The sequence below is a fragment of the Mus pahari genome, chromosome 3, assembly GCF_900095145.1.
Source record: "Mus pahari chromosome 3, PAHARI_EIJ_v1.1, whole genome shotgun sequence".
NCBI lineage: Eukaryota > Metazoa > Chordata > Mammalia > Rodentia > Muridae > Mus > Mus pahari.
Genome location: NC_034592.1, coordinates 78558610 through 78578068, shown reverse-complemented (window position 1 = coordinate 78578068; position 19459 = coordinate 78558610). Strand labels below are relative to the sequence as shown.

Below are 19459 nucleotides of genomic sequence, written 5' to 3'. Positions count from 1 at the left end.
GTGGGCCATAGCTGACTCTGCACCTTTGTCCCCAGTACTTCGTATTCCTTCTGCTGATCCTCATTGCTCAGGTGACCGTAGGGGTCCTCTTCTACTTCAACGCTGACAAGGTAAGCACCCTTCCTCCTGCTTCCAGCAGATGAGGGCTGCTGAGACAGGTTTGTTTGGCAGGAAGCCATTCGGTTGTCACAGATGGCCCAAGAGGTCATGGAAAGCCCCCTGCACAAGGACACCAAGATGTCCAAAGTGTTGAGAGTGGCCAGCCAGACTCGTCTTCCCTAGTGAGGGGCAGGCGGGGTTGGCCTTCTGCTCCTGGGGTGGGGGGTGGCCCTTGTGGCACTTGTAATTGAAAATGGGACCAGTAGAGAGAGGGCTAGAGCTTGAGATGGAACTCGGATTGCGGTGTGGCCTTAGACTGACCACTTCCCTCTCCGAACCTGCCTTCCCTCAGCAAACAAGGACTCTGAGACCCACCAGTGCATCGCTAGGCGAGCAGCTGATCCATGCGAGGCATTTTTTTTGTCATGAAAGCTCTTGAGTGTGTGTCAAATGCCACCAGTGTGCCACAGATGAGCCCAGAGGAATCTGATGATGCAGACGTTACTCCTTTGAAGGCAAAGAAATGTTCATCTCTCAGGGTGGAAAGTCAGACTTGCTGCAGCTTAAGGCCAAAGCACGTCCGCTGCTCCTGTCTCCTTCAGCAGCTTGGCGTCTGAAGCCCTCGCACTGGGACCGAGTGTCCGTAGCATGGCACCTCATGGTCACAAGATGGCTGCCACAGCACCAGGCGCACCATTTGCACTGCCGTGGCCAGAAGCGAGGGCATTGCCAGCCAGGCCATCACTTTCCTCAGATAGACTTCTTGCCCTGGATCAGGAAGGTGCTTGAGAGTGTTTAGCATGGAGCCTTCAGACGGGCTGTTGGGAATTGTGACTGCCCACGGCTCAGGTCTGAGCACCTCCAGTGTGTACCGGCACCGTCCAGAAGCTTCACGCACTCGAGCTCTGGACAGTGGCTTTGCAGGGTGAGTCCCCTGTGGACAGGGGAAAGCAAATACTTGTTACTGAGATGGGCTCATGATGTAGCCTAGGCTGGCCGAGAACTTAGAGATCCACCCGCCTCTGCTTCCTGAGTGCTGGGATTAGAGGCGTGTGCCAGCATATCTGAAGAAGTGGATGCTGAGGAAGAGCATCGGTCACTGTTACCTGGATCCCAGCGTCTCTGTTGCTGGGTCCACACAGGCCACAGACCAAGCTCCGTGCTCACCCTGTCACCAGCTGGGTCACGTGAGAGGCAGGATCGTACCCAGGCCTTCATCTCGCTGGTGGAGGAATCAGGGAGGCCCAGGCTCCCCTGCTGCCTTCAGAGACCCCGCTGGCACCCAGCTAAGCCCTGGGGCCTCTCTCCCATCCTGCCATGCAGCATGGGGCAAGGGCTTGCTGTGTAGTTATAGGTCCCTCCTGGAAGCTGAGAGCTTTGGTCCAACATCAGCTAGCCCTCGGAAGAACTGAGGCGCCTGGTGCTGTGCTGTTCACACGCTGAGTCTGGTCATTTCTTGAAACCATGCAGGAGATTGGGAGAGGGGAGGAGTCTCATTGTCAGATGTGGGCACTGAAGCACAGAGAGGTTAAACAGCTTACTCACGTTCACACAGTCAATGAGCGCAGAGGCGGCATGGGAACCCAGGCACCCTGGCTTGGTGGTCATGCTGATGAGACAGCAGTGGTCCCTTGCCTGAGGCGGCTTTGGTTTGTAAAGCACGCCCAGCCTGTTCTCCGGGTGAGCCGGGCTGGCTCCCAGCAGGAGAGCATAGGGTGCTTGCAATCCAAATGCGAAGAGAGCCTACGCCAGAAGCAGGGTACCCATGACAGCTGAACCCTGACAGCTGAGGGCTGACCTGAGCCCGAGCCTCCAGGTGGCCAAGGCTAGAGGAAATGGCGGAGTCACTAGATGAAAGGAAGCTTGCCTGGATGTCAGGCAGGACGCCTGTGCTGAGGGGAGGGAAACTCCTTACCCAGTGCGGGGTAGGGTCAGGTACTCATTTCTCCCTTGTGACTTTTCTGGGGACTGAGTCAGGGTACCTGGCAATGTCATTAGGTAGGAAGCTGGTGGCCTTCGCAGGGGGTCTGAGTCACCCCGCCCCCACCCCTAGTGGAGCCACCATCCCTTGGAAAGGACAGCAGCACCCTCTGGGTTGACTTTAACCCCACATCATTGGCCAAGCTTGAACACAACCTGTTTGAGATTTACATTTCCATTCAAGAAACTGAAACTCACAAGAGCCAAGTGGCTTTGGCCATAATCACACACTTGACAGCCTCAGAGTGACTTCCCCAGGGTCTTTCTGCTTGCTGCTGCTCATCTGTGGTAGAAGCTCAGGAGTCCAGCCTCTGGGTCCCTCAGGACTGGCTGAAGAGGCTCCACACCCCACTCCTTCCTGTACAGAATGGGGGATCCCGTGTGCTGGGTGAGGGTCCTCACCTTTACCCCTGAATTGGAAGGAACATAACCGCCCCCAGCCACTTTGTAAATCACAGCAAGAGACTAAACACCCCTTGCTGGTGTTTATTCCTGTGCAGCTTGGAGCAGGGCAGGGGGCGGGCAGAGGAAGAGGCCGTCTAAAAGATGGCTGGCGGCTTCTCAGAGGCCCACTCAGAGTTGGTTCTGAGACCCAGGGCAGGCAGTCTCTTTCTGCCTCAGCTTCCTCTTCAGTGATGCTTCAGACCACTCCCCCTTGTGTGTCTCTGTAGCAGAAATGTCCTCTGAGACAGCAGCTGCAGCCATTCAGTGACAGGGTAGCCCACAAGCAGGGCATCAGGCCCTCCGTGCCCCACAGACAGAGTCCCTGGGGAAGCCAGTGCGAATAATCACATCCCAGACCTTTCTGGGCTGTGATGTCACCAACCGTTTCTGGTTGTTCTGAGACTAGGTTTCATGATCTGGAACTTAGGACACTCTGTACTGCCCCCTCCCAAGTGCTATGAGTACGGCCATTACCACCCCTCATTTCCCATTCCCCCACCCCCAAGTTTTATTCAGTTGGGGGTGAGGGGTGGGGGGCTAAGACCCAAGGCTTTGTGTGTGTCAGGAAAGCACTGATTCACCAAGGCACATCCTTAGCCTTCCCAGTCCCTCTGTAAGATCTGAATCCTTCTTCCACAGCCGGGTGGGCAGTGGTAGGGTAGAGTGTGCAAGGCCCAGGACCCTTGGCTGGTCAGCAGGCATCGTGGCATCACTGCTGGCCTGGGCGAACTGGTAAGCGTGGTGGGTAGCTGCGCCCACTGTGGTCAGTGTTAGGATAGGCCAGGCTGAGTGAGCAGGACTCAGGGTGAAGTCATAGGGGCTTCATCCATGGGCTGCTGGCTGCAGTCACCCAGCCAGTGTTGGGAGCAGAGACCAGGTCTGGCATTCCGGGGTCCTGCTCCTTGGCAAGCTCTCGTGTTGACTGCTGTGTGGCCTGGGTGAAGTTATGCACACCCTCTGAGCTGTGTAGACGTCTAGGAAGGATTCTGCTGATCCTTCCTAAGGCAGCAGAGAGTGAGGGGGCCAGGAAAGAAATGAGGTCTGCTGCTTCCCTGTTGACAGGCTGGTTTGCTGCAAAATGACAGCCAAGTGCTAGCTTCCCATTAACAGATACAGAAGTATTAAGAACCTGGATTGGGTTGGAGTGCAGGGCCTGGAGCTACAACCTGCAGCAGAAGGGTTTTGTGTGGGGGGTAGGGTGAGGGCACATTGCTCCAAAAATGGTGTTAAGGGAGCTGGACCGCTCCCAGCTCCAGAAAGCCTGAAGTCACGAGTGTGCTCAGTCGTGTGTGGCAGAGGTGGTAGGCCAGGTTCCCAGAGACAAAACCTTCCCTGTGAAGGGTCTGCTCTTCTGGGAGGGAATGTCTCAGTCCTTGAACAGATGGCCCTTTCTTCCCAGCTGTGAAAGGAGAAGGCAGCTGGCTGTTGGTTGCCCAGGGTCACAGAAATGTGGGTGGAGTCTCACCAGGGAGCCAAGCGTCCTAGAGCCCCTGTGCTCTGCACAGGGATACAAGCTTACTGTCAGCCCGTGGTGGCTGGGTGCATAACCACTCCTGCAGACTGCGGAGCAGTGGGCTTCTAGAATCACTTGGGGTGGTGATGAGAGGTGACATGCTCAGCCCATGGCCCCAATCAGAGAGCTCATTTCTAGAAAGCCCTTAGAGGAGCAGAGGCAGCATCTTGATTGGGAGCAGTGCTTGGCTGTCCTGACACTTTAGAGAAGACGGTGCACTGTCCTGCGGAACCTGCAGAAGGACCTCGGGAAGGAGGGCAGAGGGCATCAGCAATCTTTGGCTCAGGAAAGGACTTAATCGCTCTTGCGTAATCCAAGCTAGGACTTCAGGGGACCAAGACCAGTGAGACAGTGGGGACTAATAAGCTGTGGTGAGCTGCTTGCATTGAGAGACTCCACCCTGTGGCATGCTTTTGTGGGGTTCTGCACTCCCCATGACAGGAAGCATCTAAGCAGACAAGGGGGAAGTGTGGGGAAGTCTTAAGTTGGGTGCTGTGTTGCCCTTGAGGGCCGTTCACACCTTGAAATAGCACTTAGCCATGGAAAATAACAGTGTGGGCTTCTTTGGGGGAAGACAGTCTCTGGTGGCGTGGGAACAGAGCAGGAGGAGGCCTCCAGGACCCTGGGAACTGCACAGATCTGGATTCTGGAATCTTCTGCTGCTGCTGGCTGGCTGTGTGACCAGGAGGGTTGCTCTCCTAAGAAGTGGGGAACCTGTGGAGTCATATAGGCTCTGACTCTTAGATGGCCTGTGGTTGGTCTGATGCCCTGGGAAGATGTGAGCCAGGGACATTGCCCTTTGAGGTCTCTAAGGAAGGATAAATTGACAAGTTCGGGAGGGTAGAGGGGTTGACACCATCCCAGGGACCAACCAAGGGGACAAAGAGACTCTTAATCAATCATGAATCTCAGTCTCTAAAGCTCCGACAGAACTCAGCTCCACTCCTCTGTTGGTTTTCCCCCTCAGGTGGCTCATCTCTTAAGGAGCTTGTCAACCCACTGCACTAACACAGAGGCCCCCATACATGGCTGTACAGCACCAGGTAGCAGATTGGGTCTCTGACCCCAGCTGTGTTAGCCACATCCTGGACTACAGGATGTTGAGTGATTTCCATGGAAATCACCCACCCTGGTGGAAATCACCCAGGGCCTCTATCACCTGTTGGTATCTGTGGCAGGGTTGTGGAGGTAAGGAAGTCCAGCTGCCATGACGACAACACTGGGAAAATACAGAACCCTGTGGCTACAAAAGGGGGACCTACTAACAGGGGCGGGCGGATGTGGAAGTGATGGGGAGATGTGTCTAGGCCTGGGGATTACCTGCTTACTAGAGACAAGAAGATTGGCCCAAGACCTGCCGGCAGACAGCCCAGTTGTGGGGTACACAAACCACGGGAGATTCTCTGGCTCTAGTTAACATTCTTCTGTTGGGCATGTGGTTGAACGCAGCGGGAGCATTGCAGGTGGATGGCGGTCTGGGTTCTGCGGGCAGACAAGCTCAAGTCCAAACTTCAGTTCTTGAACATGGCTGTGTGGCGTGGCTAAGTTCACAAGCCTCTCTAGGCCTGTGGTGGGGGGACAGGGCCAGTCCCTGGACCACAGGTCAGGTGGGAGGGTCAGTTGAAAGATCTTGGTAAGGGCATTCTGTGAAAGTCAGCCACTGCTGAGCTGTGGAGTGGAAAGATCTGAAAGCCATAGAATTCTATGAGGCCTTTTCTTTGCTTTATCTTTGCCTGGATTTGTTGGCTTGGGTGTTTTGGGTTTTTCAGTCAGGTTCTCATGTAGTCTAGGCTGGTGTCATGGTGCCTGGATAGCCAAAGATGACAATGAACTTTTCACCCTCCTCCCACCTGAGTCGAGAGGTGCTGGATTACAGGTGTGTGCCACTATGCCCAGTGTATGCAGTGCTAGAGACTGACCCCAAGTTGACCTAGGGAGGTTCTGTACTAAGTGAGCCACACCCTAGCCCCTGAGGATTCTTGAACGATGCTAGGAGCTTTACCCAGGCCTGAGAGGTGTGGGCTGTTTCCCAGGCCGAGCAGGCCCACAGTTAGGAGCCCAGATTGTTGGCCCAGCTGGAGGAGGTGGCATCCTGGGTGTGCTACTCCAGGCTCCCTTGGGAGGCTGGGGAAGAGCATCCTGACCCTGGAGAACATGGGTATGTCGAGAAGGGAGGCATGTGTGTGGCCTTCTTGTACACAGTGATCGCTCTGGTTCTCTCATGGCTAAGCAGGTGATGGCTGCCTGCTTGTCTGGGCTGTGTGATAGAGGGAGGTCAGAAGCGACTGAGTGCCTCGGAGGCCACATTCCCACCTTTGTGGGTCTCAACTCACTCTGGGGCTAGCTGCAGATCTTTCCCCTCCTCACAGCTGGCTGTTGGTGAGAAGCCAGGAGGCCATGGCCTCTGTTCTCTGAAGCCCTCCCCTGCCCCACACCCCTGAGCTTCCTTGTACCAGGTAGCACAGGGTTTAGGACCCCCTAGCTGGTGGGGACTACTACTACTAGTCAGGATATGAAGCCCCGGGGAGGGCAGCCATGGAGACCCCCAGATCTTCACCCTGCCCTCCTTAAGACTTATGAGGACATCAGCCTCATGTGGTGCCACTGGTTGTAGGGAAGGCCAGCTTGGTCACATGGCTGAGACTCTGGCTGAAGCTGAGGAGGTCTCCTGGTTGGGGTTCCTGGGCTGCTTGCCTGCAGTCTCAGGGCTTTCCTGAGAGACTGTAGCCCATTCCACAAAAGCAAGAAATTGGACACGCTCTGCCTCTTATTTTCACTGTTCCTAGGAGACAGGTCTTATGCCCAGCCTCTGTGATGACTAACCATGGGGAAAGTTTGTTTATTAACTGTACCCACACCTAGCTGTCCCCAGCCGACATCCACACCCCAGGTGGGAAAAGAGTTCCTAAGCCCAAATAGAGAATGAGCTTTGACACCATCATTTAGCCTTGGATGGCCAGGGAAAGGCAGCAGAGGGGTAGGAGAAACACTGTTCTGTAGAGCCTGTCTGAGGAGATGCAGTTTGCCAGGGAGCTAGCCATGTTCAGCTCCGGGGGACAGCATTCTGAGCAGCAGGGGCAGCATGGGGTCTCCTGTAATGGAGCACAGCACAGATGAGCAGGGAACCAGGGCCGGGGAGGCCTGGGCAAACGGCGTGGGACTTTGTAAGTCCTGAGAGGACATTGAAGGACATTGACATCTGGGGAAAGTTGTGGGAGACTTCGGGAGGCTTTTCAGTGTCAAAAGGAAAAATGCCTGCTAAAGGGTAGGCCATGGCGCTGAGCGAATGGGCACTAGGGATCACCAGGACGGTGGATGTTCTGCAGCCGTGAGCATGGCCTGGGATTGCTGTGGTGGAGGCAGGGTGTGAGCGTGAGCATCCCCGAGGCCCAGGTTCAAGTCCAGCCCTTACCCTCGCACTCCCTCTGCAGCTGAAGAAGGAGATGGGGAACACAGTGATGGACATCATTCAGAACTACACCTTCAATGCCACCAGCAGCCGCGAGGAGGCCTGGGACTACGTGCAGGCGCAGGTGAGGACGGCTGTTGAGGAGTCTGAATGAGTGATGTGTTACTCTTGGAGAGAGGACACAAGTGCTCTTGGCCCCTAAGCACGTCTTGGCGACAGCTCCTGGGCTCACAGCGCTGCCTCTTCTTTGTTGGCCCTGGAAAGGTTGTCCTTTCCTGGTGTCACAGAACAAGTGAGGCCTGCCTGTCCCCTCACTGGGGCAGAGCCTGTGGTACCTAACCTTCTGCCTTTCTGTCAGAGCTCTTGTCAGCTGGGAACAGCCTGGAGCTGTTTCCCTACACTTGCTTGGAGCGCCCCCTTCTGGCTGTTGCAGATGAGCGCTTGAGCAAGGCTTATCCTCCCTCCCACCTGGCATTGGATTTCCAAGGAATCCACGGAGAACAGTGTTAGCTTCCATCCCAGAAAGCCTTTCTGTCCTCTGGATAGAGCATTTTGTCTTTGGAAACAGTGGAACTGACCTCGTCTCTTTTCTCACTTTGGTGACTAGAAGTTCCGCCCAAGATCTCAGGTGCCAGTGCTTAACACTTGGCCTTGACTGGTCTGTCACCGGGCTCTCTGGAAGCAAGTGGCACATTGTCTGCCTCACTCCCTCACCCCATTAGGGACCTTAGTTCCTAGTCTTCATTTGTGGAAATGAAGCTTGAAGTGGCAGAACTGGGGCTTGAACCCATGACCCCAGAGCCCCGTGTTCAACCTTTGCCACCTGACAGACAGCCTTGCACACATTCCACTTGTGTTGACTGGTCTTTCACTTGAACTTGCCTCCTCTGCTCTGTGCATATGCTAACAGCTTCCGATTCTGGCTCTCCACGGTATTGGTAGTTTGTACTGTTTCTCGGAGGCCTCTTTTGATGCACAGCACTGAAGTTCAGCCCTTGGGTGACAGGCATCTCCAGCACCCCGGGGTGGGGGGCGCAGCTGTCACCACAGGAGGCACAGAAGTGGCCAGTCTGAGTCTCCACCTGGAGGAGGGTGCTTAGGATGGGCAGAGTTGGCCGATCAAGCAACCTGTCGCCACTGCGCAGGTCAAGTGCTGCGGCTGGGCCAGCTATTACAACTGGACAGTGAATGAGGAGCTCATGGCCTTTACCAAGACCACTTACCCGTGCTCCTGCGAGAAGATCAAGGAGGAGGACAACCAGCTCATTGTGAAGAAAGGATTCTGCGAGGCTGACAACAGCACTGTGGGCGAAAACAACCCTGAGGATTGGCCTGTGAACACAGAGGTATGTGTGGGGCTGGCAGCCAGGGGCTGGACTCGGCCACCCTGAGAGGGACAGGTGTTCCAGTTCCTGGACGTGCCCGGGGCCATCACTTAGCCTCCTTCCCTCATTAGTTCCCTCCTCCTGATCTGCTTACACCATGGTCTACAGGTGCCATGAGGGGCCTGCTCACGAGTCGGTCCCCGGCAGGCCTGCTGCAGCTGTGTGCAGAGGCTGATGTGAGTCTTCCCACAGGGCTGCATGGAAAAGGCGCAGGCGTGGCTGCAGGAGAACTTCGGGATCCTTCTGGGCGTGTGTGCTGGTGTCGCTGTTATTGAGGTCTGTCCCACTCTCCCATCCAGCCGTGCCCTGGGTTCTGTCTGGCGTACCCCTCCCCCACCGCCCTTGCATTGCTGCTTTTCTGTGAACTGAGTGTTCCATGGGCTTCTAGAGCTGCCCTGACCCCAGCCCATCTGACTGTGTGACATCAGATTGGGCACTGTCCCTCTCTGGGCCTCCTTCAGCAGCCTGCCTGTTTGCCTCAGGATGGTTGTGACTAGAGCCCAGTGTGGAGCTGGATGGCAGGGTTCTGGGACCTGGGCCGGCCATCTTGACTTTGCTCTGTCCTTCACAGCTGCTGGGGTTGTTCCTGTCCATATGTTTGTGCCGGTACATTCATTCTGAAGACTACAGCAAGGTTCCCAAGTACTGAGGCTGCTGACGTCCCCACCGTCCTGTTTCTCCACCCTCAGCCTCCCACAGGGCCTCTCTAGCTTTTTCTCACATGGGCCCTGCTCCACCCACCACTGAGGCTTCTGGCCCATCCTGGAAAGGTTGCATTGGGAACTTTCTGGGCCTGGGCCCTTCTCCCTGTCTTTCTGCCAATATGGGGCCCTGGCTATCCTGTGACCCTTCTTTCTACTGTCTGGGATATTTTAACAGCTCGAAATGGCTCCCAGTATTACTGTGCACAGGCTAGCTGGGTCTCCGCCCTGAAGTCATATTATATTGTATTAAAAACCAGGGAGGGTGGGTGTAGCACCTGTGGCTGCCCAGGGAAAGGCCACAGGAAAGGTTGGTGGGGTTATCCCCACTGTGACACTTTCTTCAGGTTTTCCATGTTTCTGTGGGATCCACACACTTGGAACACTCCCCCCAAGCTCAGTTCAGCGGGGAACTGAACTGAGGGGCCGCCTGGGGGACTGGCCCAGGTAGCCTCTGGTGCGCTCCTCTTGGGGAGGGACCTGGCAGCTTAGGGGTGTGGGTCCCTCAGGTCTGGCACAAGACCCTGGATGAGAGGAGGATCTGGACTGGTGTTCCTTGGCAGCTGTCCCCTGTCCTCTGTGCTAAGGGTGGGTGAGGCTGTGCCTTGCAGTGTGGGGGAGGGGTTCCAGACACCTATCTCTGAAATCAATTATTAAAGGAGGGTTTATAACGATCCAGCCTGAGGAGGTGGAGAGGATGTGGGGGTGACGGGAGGGAGCTATGGGATGAACCTGAAAGCATGATGTGGGGTTCCTGTGTCACAGCTGCTGCCAGTTCACTCTCGCTGTCCTTCCTCCTCAAAGACCCGGGTACAGGTGCTTGGAAGGGGGCTGTGGAGAGCCAGGAAGCCACAGTGCTCGTGGCCTCTTCCTGGAACATCAGGCTTCTGTTAAAACTCACAGAAGGAAACCCTTTTCATAAGAAGCCGGGCAGGTAGACTGCAGCCTTAGGGCTTTTGAAATGGATCACCTCTCACAGCCTCTGCACACTCAGCCCGGACAAACGCAGAGCCAAACGACATGATGAAGAGCGCCCACACAGGAGCAGGCGGAGGCTGGGAGGGATGGCCTGGTGGGCACTTCCCCCTGGAGGACTGGGAAGACCTCCCCTCTCTTCCCTCCCAGTGAGTGGCTCTCTAGGCTGTGGAAGGGAAATGCTTCAGGCAGTACCCACCAGGGGGCACTGCTGCCCCATTGTAGGAGCTCAGGGAACCAATGGTTCCTGTTTCCTGCAGGTACCTGGCCTGCCCCAGGTCACTCAGTCAAGGGGGACACTTCAGAGGATGCAAACTCCAGAGGTCAAGAGCGTTGGAGGGGCTGGGGCTGAAGCTGCAGAGCTGGAGGGGGACCAGGATTCTGCATTCGTGCAAACCAGGGAGTGATTTCCTGAATTGAGTTGACTTAGATGAACAGGATTTGGTGAGACTGAGCCATGGTGTGAGCCAAAGAGAGAAGAATGAATAGAGCTCAGCCAGAGAGCCTGGTCCTGGGACAGAAGGTCAAGAGACTTTCTGTGGTCAGAGGCCATCCATGCAAGCTCACTGCTAGGCCCACCATAACACCCTGTGCCAGGCTGGGGCCCCAGGAAGCCTGGGTTCCCTGACAGTATCAACCACTTGGACTCCCCTCTCCCTGCTCTCTCCCACCCCTCTCTCTCCTCCTCTTCCTCTTCTTCCTCCTTCTCCTTCTTCCTTCTCCTCCCCCACCCTCCTCCTCTTCCTCCTCCTCCTCCATCAAGCTAGGGGTTTAGCCAGGCAGCATGAGGCTCTGTCAGAGACCTGAAATAAGCACTTACCATGTTCCAGGGCTGGTGTCTCAAAGTAATACTGGCCCAGCTTTTTCCATTGATAACCTTGGCTGCCCTAGAAAATGTCATATTAAAATATAAAGTTCGGCACAGTGGCACACCTTTAATTCCAGCACTCTAGAGGCAGAGGCAAGAGAATCTCTGAGCTTGAAACCAGACTAGTCTATGTAGCAAGTTCCAAGACAGCTAGGGCTACATAGTAAGGCCCTATCTCAAAAACAAAACAAACAGAAACCATAAAACATGACAAGAAAAATAAATCTTTGAGGAAGTGTGCGCTGGAGTGAAATATACAGCCTAAGTGGCTCATCAGGCAGCAAGTGCATACAGCATACCTAGCCCACTCTACACAGCTTCGTCCTCAGCAGACATCACCAATCAATCACCAATCGCATTTTCTTGGCCTAGCTACTCTCTGGACAGACTTAATGGTCTTCATTTCTCTTTGTGACTGTAGATTCCTCAACTCAGCACTCTGAATCAATCCATTGGAACTCAGTGAAAACAGTCGACATCTTTTAAGCTCTCAGGTTATGACAAACCATGAAGTTCTACCTCTGTGCTTCTCGGTGGAAAGCTAAAGGGCAAGTTTTGTCAGTTTCAGGGATAATCCTTCTTGTTCCTGTCCTTAGTGATAGGAAAGGTGACTTCCTGGACTCCCTGCTAATCCCCAACCGGGACAACTTTTCTGTCACTGGTCCAAAAAAAGCAAAAAAGGAGGCTGTGCTGTGCCCAGCTGTACGCTCCCCACTAGCAGCAGGCACAAAAGCGGAGCTCTTTGCCAAGGATGAAAGGATGCAAGGAAGGCCAGCGGCTGATGCAATGGGGCCCCAGTTTTACTCAGCAGTTAGTATTGAAATAGCAGGAGCCTGGAGCCCTGCTTCACAGATACCGGGGAGCTTGAGGTGAGTAGCTCAGCTTCCTGCCTGAGCCAGGGCACGGAGCAGGAGCTTTTGATGGCATTGCTGCATGGTGAGGTTATGCCAAGAACACCTAGCAGTGTCCCTTGTGAGAGAAGGCTAATCAGGAAGTGGCTGGGGCCTGGCTCCTGCCCACTGGCCATTCTGTAAGCGAGCATGCAGGGCATGATGGGAGTTCCAGCTATACATATGCAGAACTGAGTGTTAAGCTGATCTCGGGTCTGAGTGGGGCCTGGAAAGGCTCTGGTCCACGCAGAGGTCTCTGGGAAGTTGGAGTTAGCCCAGCCCCCTCGGAGGAGGAGCCACTGCCAGTGTGACAAATGGCTGACTGAACTCAGGGGAGGCTACAGGACCCTGGGCACGGTTCTTGGGGATTTTCTCCTTTCCCCCCTGAAGCTTTGGACTTCCACGTGTGGTGTGAGGCCCTCAGTGGGGTGCTTGTCACGTGGCAACTCCAGTCAGAGGATGTACCCATTTCCCTTGGCTCCACCCATCCTACAGTGCCCCAGACTGAACAGACTAGGCCAGTCTGTAGGAGGTAGGATGCAGCAGTTGCTGGGGTCTGTGGGGGTGACTAGAAGGTGGCTGCCAGGTGGGCAGAGGGTTCCTACTCATAGTGCCTGTGGGAAGGAAGGAGTTCCATGTCAGGGACTTTGCCAGGGCTCCCTTGGTCCCCTAAGGTTGGAGTCGGTACATAGGGTGGGTCTCTTGTCCCTGCTGCAGTCTCTTCTTAGCCCGAGTGTAGGGAAAGGGTAGGTACGGGACTAGGGAGCCAAGACAACCCCCACACCCATACCAACCCACGCAAGCACACACAGGAGTAGCCACTGTCAGCTAGCAGGGAACTGAGAGCCACTGTAGATTATGGTAGATTCCACACTGAAAAACACTAAAGAATACGCTAAGCTCACAGGCTGGTAGCTCTTACCTGCCTTCCTTACCTCAAGCCTGGTGACTAGAGGACACCAGAGCAAGGACTGAAGCCCATACTTTGGGCTTCAAAGGCCACTTGGGCCCCTGCCCCTGTCAGGGAAGGAGATGACAGTCCAAGAGATGCCCTGGTAGTTGGATGACCCAGGGCCATATGTTTTCTGTACACTCTGCTGTACTCTGGGGGAATGACTCCATAGAGGACTCTGGAAATAGGAAAAGTGGGTATCAGTGGCTTGAGCGGGCTCCAGACAGATACTGGGTCGGTTTCCATCCACCTCAGCCCACAGCTCTGTCTCCCAGGAGGAAATCTTGGGTTCTTCTGAGCCTGAAAAACCCTCCAGGCTGTGTCATGCTGTCAAGCTATGAGCCTCTCAGGTGTGAGGGGACACAGTGACTTCCCTTCCCTACCTTACCTTCTCCTTCCCTTCCTTCCAGGCCCTTGAAACTCTGTCAGGAAGGACCTGGCCTTGGACCCCTAAGTCCTGAGGTGCCCCTTCTTAGGGCACTGGGCTGCTCCTGTGGGGTCTTCTGTGGGCAGCGGCGCCACCTACAGGTTGCTGTCCCTCCCGCCATGGTGCAGGCTTGGAACATGCTGGGCAGAAGATTGTCACATGGGTATATTGGGTCGAAGGAAGAAGGGTGCCCTTGTCTGGGCCAGGCAGGACTGTGCCTTCCAGCCCCTGGGGAAGCCAATGGCAGTGCAAGAAGACGATGATAGGCATAGACGATGACCAATGGGAAGGGAAGGCTTAAGCTAGGGTTGGGTCTTGTATATAACCCATATACAGGGAGGGAGATGCAGGGGCTGAGAAGGTGTTGGGGGAATTTCAGTGGCCAGTGTAGTTATTTCAGTTTGACTAACTGCTGTGGTCAGTGGGGAAGAGTTGTTCTAAATATCAGGCCAGGGTATGTGCGTGCACACACACCATAGTTGTGTGCCAGATCCTTGGATTCCCCCAAGGGCTCAGTTTTTTCTCAGCTAGGTGAAGTCACAGCCGCCGTCCTTGCAGGCTGTGGACTGTGGCAGGAGGGCCCCGTCAAAGAGGAGTACTCCAGATGCTGGGTCAGTTCCCAGACTGATCCAGATTGGGGACCCTTCAGGCAGTCACTTCCACAGAGGGATGACAGGGTGTGTGGGGGACATAGGTCCTAGGTTGTCATCTGGCTAAAGCTGGCACCTCTTCCTGCCCCAGGAGTGTCTGGTTGTTCTTTGGAGGTTTTCCAAACCCACGAACTAAGGCAAATCCATTCATCCCATGAGTGCTTTCTGGAAACGAATAGAATTTCAAGTCTCTTAAGAATACAGCCATGGGGACAGCGAGATGTCTCAGCACATAAATGCTGTTGCTGAACGCAGATGCAGTCCTGTGTGTGATCCCTGGAAACTCACACAAAAGTAGAAAGCATAAACCTGCTCCATAAAGGTGAACTCTGGCCTCATGTACGCTGCCTTGTATGCGCCCCCACACACTGATAATACATTTTACATTTGAAAAAACAAAACAAAACAAAACAACAACAAAAAACAGGACAAGAGCTGGAGAGATGGCTCAGTGATTAAGAGAACTGGCTGCTCACAGTCTATAGTCTGTGCTGCTGCTGGAAGCCATATTGATGTCCGTGGCTTGTGATGTCACAGAGGACCTGTGCCTGTGCTCCATGCAGTCATCGGTCATGTTGATGGCCATGGGCCAGGCTGCCAGCTGGGACTGTGATCCCTGCCCCCGCTGACTATAAAAGGCAACGAAGCTACTTATGTAGTGGCATTGGTCACCGCAGACTCACAGAAAGGGATATTGAAGGCTTCTGTGACAACCCCTACCTCCATCCCCATCAAAGTAACAGCCTAGATAGGAAGCCATTGAAGAGGACTTTTAAAAATTATGATAAGGATGCTGGAGTGTAACTCTCCAAAACTTATGGCTTCTGGGGGCCGGTGCAGATGGGGAGGGCTCAGTTGTCTTTAAGCAGCCGGCCACTGGGGGTTTGACCACGCTCCAGTGAGGGTGTGGGCAACATAAATTAGACTTTTTTTTTTCTCCTTTTGGGGGAAGGTCATAAGGTTGGGGAGCAGCCCTGGGAGCACTGGGAAGTGAGTGTGATCTGGGTGCATGATGTAAGATTCCCCAAAAATCAATAAAAACGTGTTGGGGACAGGGGTGGGGGGTGGGGGTGGGGAAGCACCGGTTAGATCCATGTGATGGCTCACACTGTTCGCAGTTCTAGTATCAAGGGATCCAGTGCCACCTTCTGGCCTCTGAGGGCACTGCACATATAAGATGCAGAGACATACATGCAGGCAAGACACATGAAAAAATAATAAAAATAATTTTAAAGCAGCGCTGTGAGATGAGAGGGGCTGTAGCGTGATAGCACTTGCCTTGCAGGAGGCTTTGGGCCCCATTCCCAGCACTCCACAAAATCACAAACCACAGAAGCAAAAAGTCCTTCCCCAGCCCACACGGCCTGTCCTGACCACAGAAGGAGCCTGGCACACACACCTAGGCAAGCACATGCCCACACGCCACAAGCCTGTGACAGGCACAGCCACCCACAGGAATAAAGACACACCTCAGCATGCATCGGCCAACTGCTTGATCACGAGGTAAGCCAAGTGCAGAGTGGGACACCCCAGGCCATCCTGGGGAAGGAAATAGAAGAATGGAGAAGAGCTGCAAGCAGGAAGCAGGGGTTCTGCTGTCCCCGCACTCAAGTCAAGTCAGTTAGGTCAAAAGAGCCCCTGTTCCCAGAGCTCACAGGATAAACATTCATTTTGCTTAGGTCTTGTAAGGAAAGCAGCTGTAACCCAGTGTTACGGGGTGGGGGGCACATGAGGTCCCACGCATGCTTCCTAAGAGCCCCACAGTGAGCCTCAGCACCAGCGGCTCATCATCTGCAAGTGGCCCTCCCATGACTGAACATAGTCTGCAGGGAGAAGATGGAGCTGTGGACCTTCAGGAGACAAAACTCTGGTCCCAGAGACAAAGGGAACAGAGCCCTCCTTCCCATGTCACCTCAAATGCCTCCAGCAACAGCCTATGTCTGGAGCAGGATAGACCTTTTTGCAAGACACTGGGAAAAAGAAAGCTGAAGTCTGAAGCCCAGGAGCAGGGCGGGTGGAAGATGGGGACCGGAGGAGCCATAATTCGGTATGTGATAGCACCATGCCCACCATCGCAGCTAGACTGACTCCTGGGGACTGACTCAGGGTCAGGGCCCCTTCCACGAATCCTCAAGTCCAGCAAGAATTAAAGACCTCATTCAGAAAAGGGATGGAGAAGCTAGGCCTTTACTGAGGCAGCACGCCCAGTAAGGTCCAGCTCTCCATCCATGGACTCCTGCAGTAACTATTGCCAAGTGCCTACTTACACACAGCCTGGAGGGAGCCCTGGCCCATCCAGCAGGGCAGGACCCATGAAGCTGCTGGACCTACAGTCTGTGGGGCCAGGGACAGGAGGAGGAATACAAACACAAACTGGGAAATGCCCTCGTGTCGGGGACAAATAAGGCAGCATTGGGAATTAGAACTCCATCTTTCCCTGACTGTAAGTGCACATGATAAATGGAAGAAGCCAGTCCCTGGACTGGCTGCTGTCACCTGATTGCCCCATGGCCTAGGACACTACAGGCTATATCAAGATGGGGAGTTGGGGAGCGTGCACCAATCAGAACGTGAATGCAAATGAGACACTTCCTACTGCTTTCCCCCAGCTCCCTGCTCCCATGCCCCAGCTGGCTCCTGACCTGGGCCTCCCCTTTGTGCACCTGGCAGGAAGACCTTCCTCAAGAGGCCAGGGGAACTATCTGCAGCTTAGATGGGCGGAACTGCTTAGTTCAGGATGGGTTAATGGTTTACTTATTCAGCAACCAGAGACAAGGGTCATCCAGGTGTGCTGTGTAGACATCCTGCTCCTGAGGATTTGAGCTAGGGTTGACTGATGAGGGATGGGGTCACCCGGTCCCCACGACTGCACTGGGGATGTTTGTGCCTGCCCTGTGACATTATCTGCTTTCCATCTCCTATGGAGGAAGGCACTAGAAGGGCTCTACCGGGGGTGGAGAGGAGGGGCAGAGAGGGTAGTCTCAGGGTAGACTGCAGGTGACTACCCTGCAGGCAGGTACCTGGTTTTACCCTGCGTCTTGGTACTGTGCTCAGCTGTTGGGAAAAGTTACACTGTTCTGCATTTCCAGTCACCATGATGACTCTGGCCAGCTCCTCAGGGACTTTGCTGGGCTTGTTACTTGATTTGGCTAGTAGGATATGGGGAAGAGACAGTGTGCCAACCCTAAGCCAGAGTCTCAAGTGGTTGTGAACACACATGCACTCACACGTATGTACACACACATACAGAGACAGAGTCAGAGACACAGTGACAGACATCACACACACACACACACACACACACACACACACACACACACACACACACACACACACCAGACACTTCAATATGAAGCCCAGGTCATCATGATGGAAGATTAGAGGTAGGGTACCCATCACCCGGTCCAGGCAGCAACATCCTACCCCTAGCAGAGCTACCCACTCATGCTCTCTCACAGCCGCTTGTAGCCAGCCACGGGTGCAAGTGAAAGCCAGCAAAGCCTGTAGCTGATCTGCATCAACTGTAGTTCTTTTGTCCCTAGAACCTGAATGTCAATTACTGCACCTTGGTCACTAGCCAATCTGACGGTGACCTCATACAACATATAACAGTACTGACAGTTGCTTTTGAGCTCTTGACAGATGGGCCCTCCTCTCAGCTATGCAGGCACATCCTCTCAGTTAATCATCAGAAAGGCAGGACGGAGGCAGCGGACAGTGGTCCAGGGCAAGACTGAGGGACAGCTGGAGGCAGCATGGAGCCGAGACACCCATCCTTACAGACTCGCTGTCTGTCTCCTGCCTGACAAGCCTTAATGTCAGCGGTGTGGGAGTGCATGCATTCTGGACACGGGAGCTGACGTCATTTGGAATGTTCTGAGTCTCCTGCTCCCCAGCCACTCCGAGTCTCCCTCAGCACAGCAGTGGCCAGCCTGGGCCTCTAATGCCGTGGGGGAGTTTGGCTGACAAGGGCCATTTGCTTCCTTCCCACCTCCTATTCGATCAGCAGATATTTATCCCGCAGCTCCTAAAGGCTCATTGCTAGTGTGGCCTTTATTTTATCTTTTAGTTTTTCTAGAGGAGGGGGAAGGTGGAGGAGGAGAGTTGAGGCAAGGCTTACTATGTAGCCCTGGCTGACCGGAAACTTGCCATGTAATCCAGGCTGACGTCACACTGGAGGTGATCACCCGGCCTCCACCTCCACCAGCTACAGAATTGTAGGGTGCAGCACCAGACCCAGTTGAGACTGCTCCTTCCTTAGTGATGGGTTTTCTGTGTTCCTTTATGTGCTGAGCCCTCTCTCATCCCTGCAGTGCATCCAGCCAGGCCGGGTGGACTAGGATCACTCTACATGTAAGAAAAGGGACGCCCCAGAGAGGTACAGGACGCTCATGATGCGGATGCTTACAGGCAACCATTGAACTTAGCACGGGGTCCCCAATGGAGGAGTTAGAGAAAGGACTGAAGGAGCTGAAGGGGTTTGCAACCCCATAGGAAGAATAATATCAACCAACCAGAGCCCCCAGGGCTCTCAGCGACTAAAACACCAACCAAAGAGTACATATGGAGGGACCCATGGCTTCAGCCACATATGTAGCAGAGGATGGCATTGTCTGGCATCAATAGGAGGGGAGGTCCTTGGTCTTGTGAAGGCTTGATTCCCCAGTACAGGGGAATGCCAGGGAAGTGAGGTGGGAGTGGGTGGGTGGGAGGGGGAGTATCCTCATAGAAGCAGGGAGCTGGGGGATGAGAGAGGGGAAACCAGGAAAGGGGATAACATTTGAAATGTAAATATATAAAATAGCCAATAAAAAATAGTGGCTGTCCCAGGCTCTACCTCCATCTCGGCTGAGTTCAGGCAGGTGTCTTTCCCCCTGGCCATCATCGTTGTGGCTTTTGAATTGTACTTCAGATGTAGCCCATATGGTAAATGGCTTACCTAGCCCCAGATGTGATCCCCAGAACTGTATGATGGCATACCTGTGGGAAATAGGGGCAGGAATATCAGATAGTTAAAGTTAAGCTTGCCTACATAGCAAGTTCAGGCTAGCTACATGAAACCCTGTGTCAGATGGATAGATAGATGATAGATAGATAGATAGATAGATAGATAGATAGATAGATAGATAGATGATAGATAGATGATAGATAGATAGATAGATAGAT

The 19459-nt window shown here is 54.2% G+C and overlaps 1 protein-coding gene across 1 annotated transcript in view; it reads left to right on the top strand.

The window, feature by feature from the left end:
* The window catches only part of Cd82 (CD82 molecule), a 43826-nt gene extending 33601 nt beyond the window's left edge, over positions 1 to 10225 (top strand). Inside the window, exons 6-10 of the mRNA XM_021193364.2 lie at positions 36 to 110; positions 7468 to 7569; positions 8591 to 8791; positions 9023 to 9106; positions 9402 to 10225. Of these exons, the coding sequence (XP_021049023.1) occupies positions 36 to 110; positions 7468 to 7569; positions 8591 to 8791; positions 9023 to 9106; positions 9402 to 9479 (540 nt within the window). The 3' untranslated portion in view covers positions 9480 to 10225. The remainder of the gene's footprint in view (positions 1 to 35; positions 111 to 7467; positions 7570 to 8590; positions 8792 to 9022; positions 9107 to 9401) is intronic.
* Positions 10226 to 19459: the final 9234 nt, after the last annotated feature.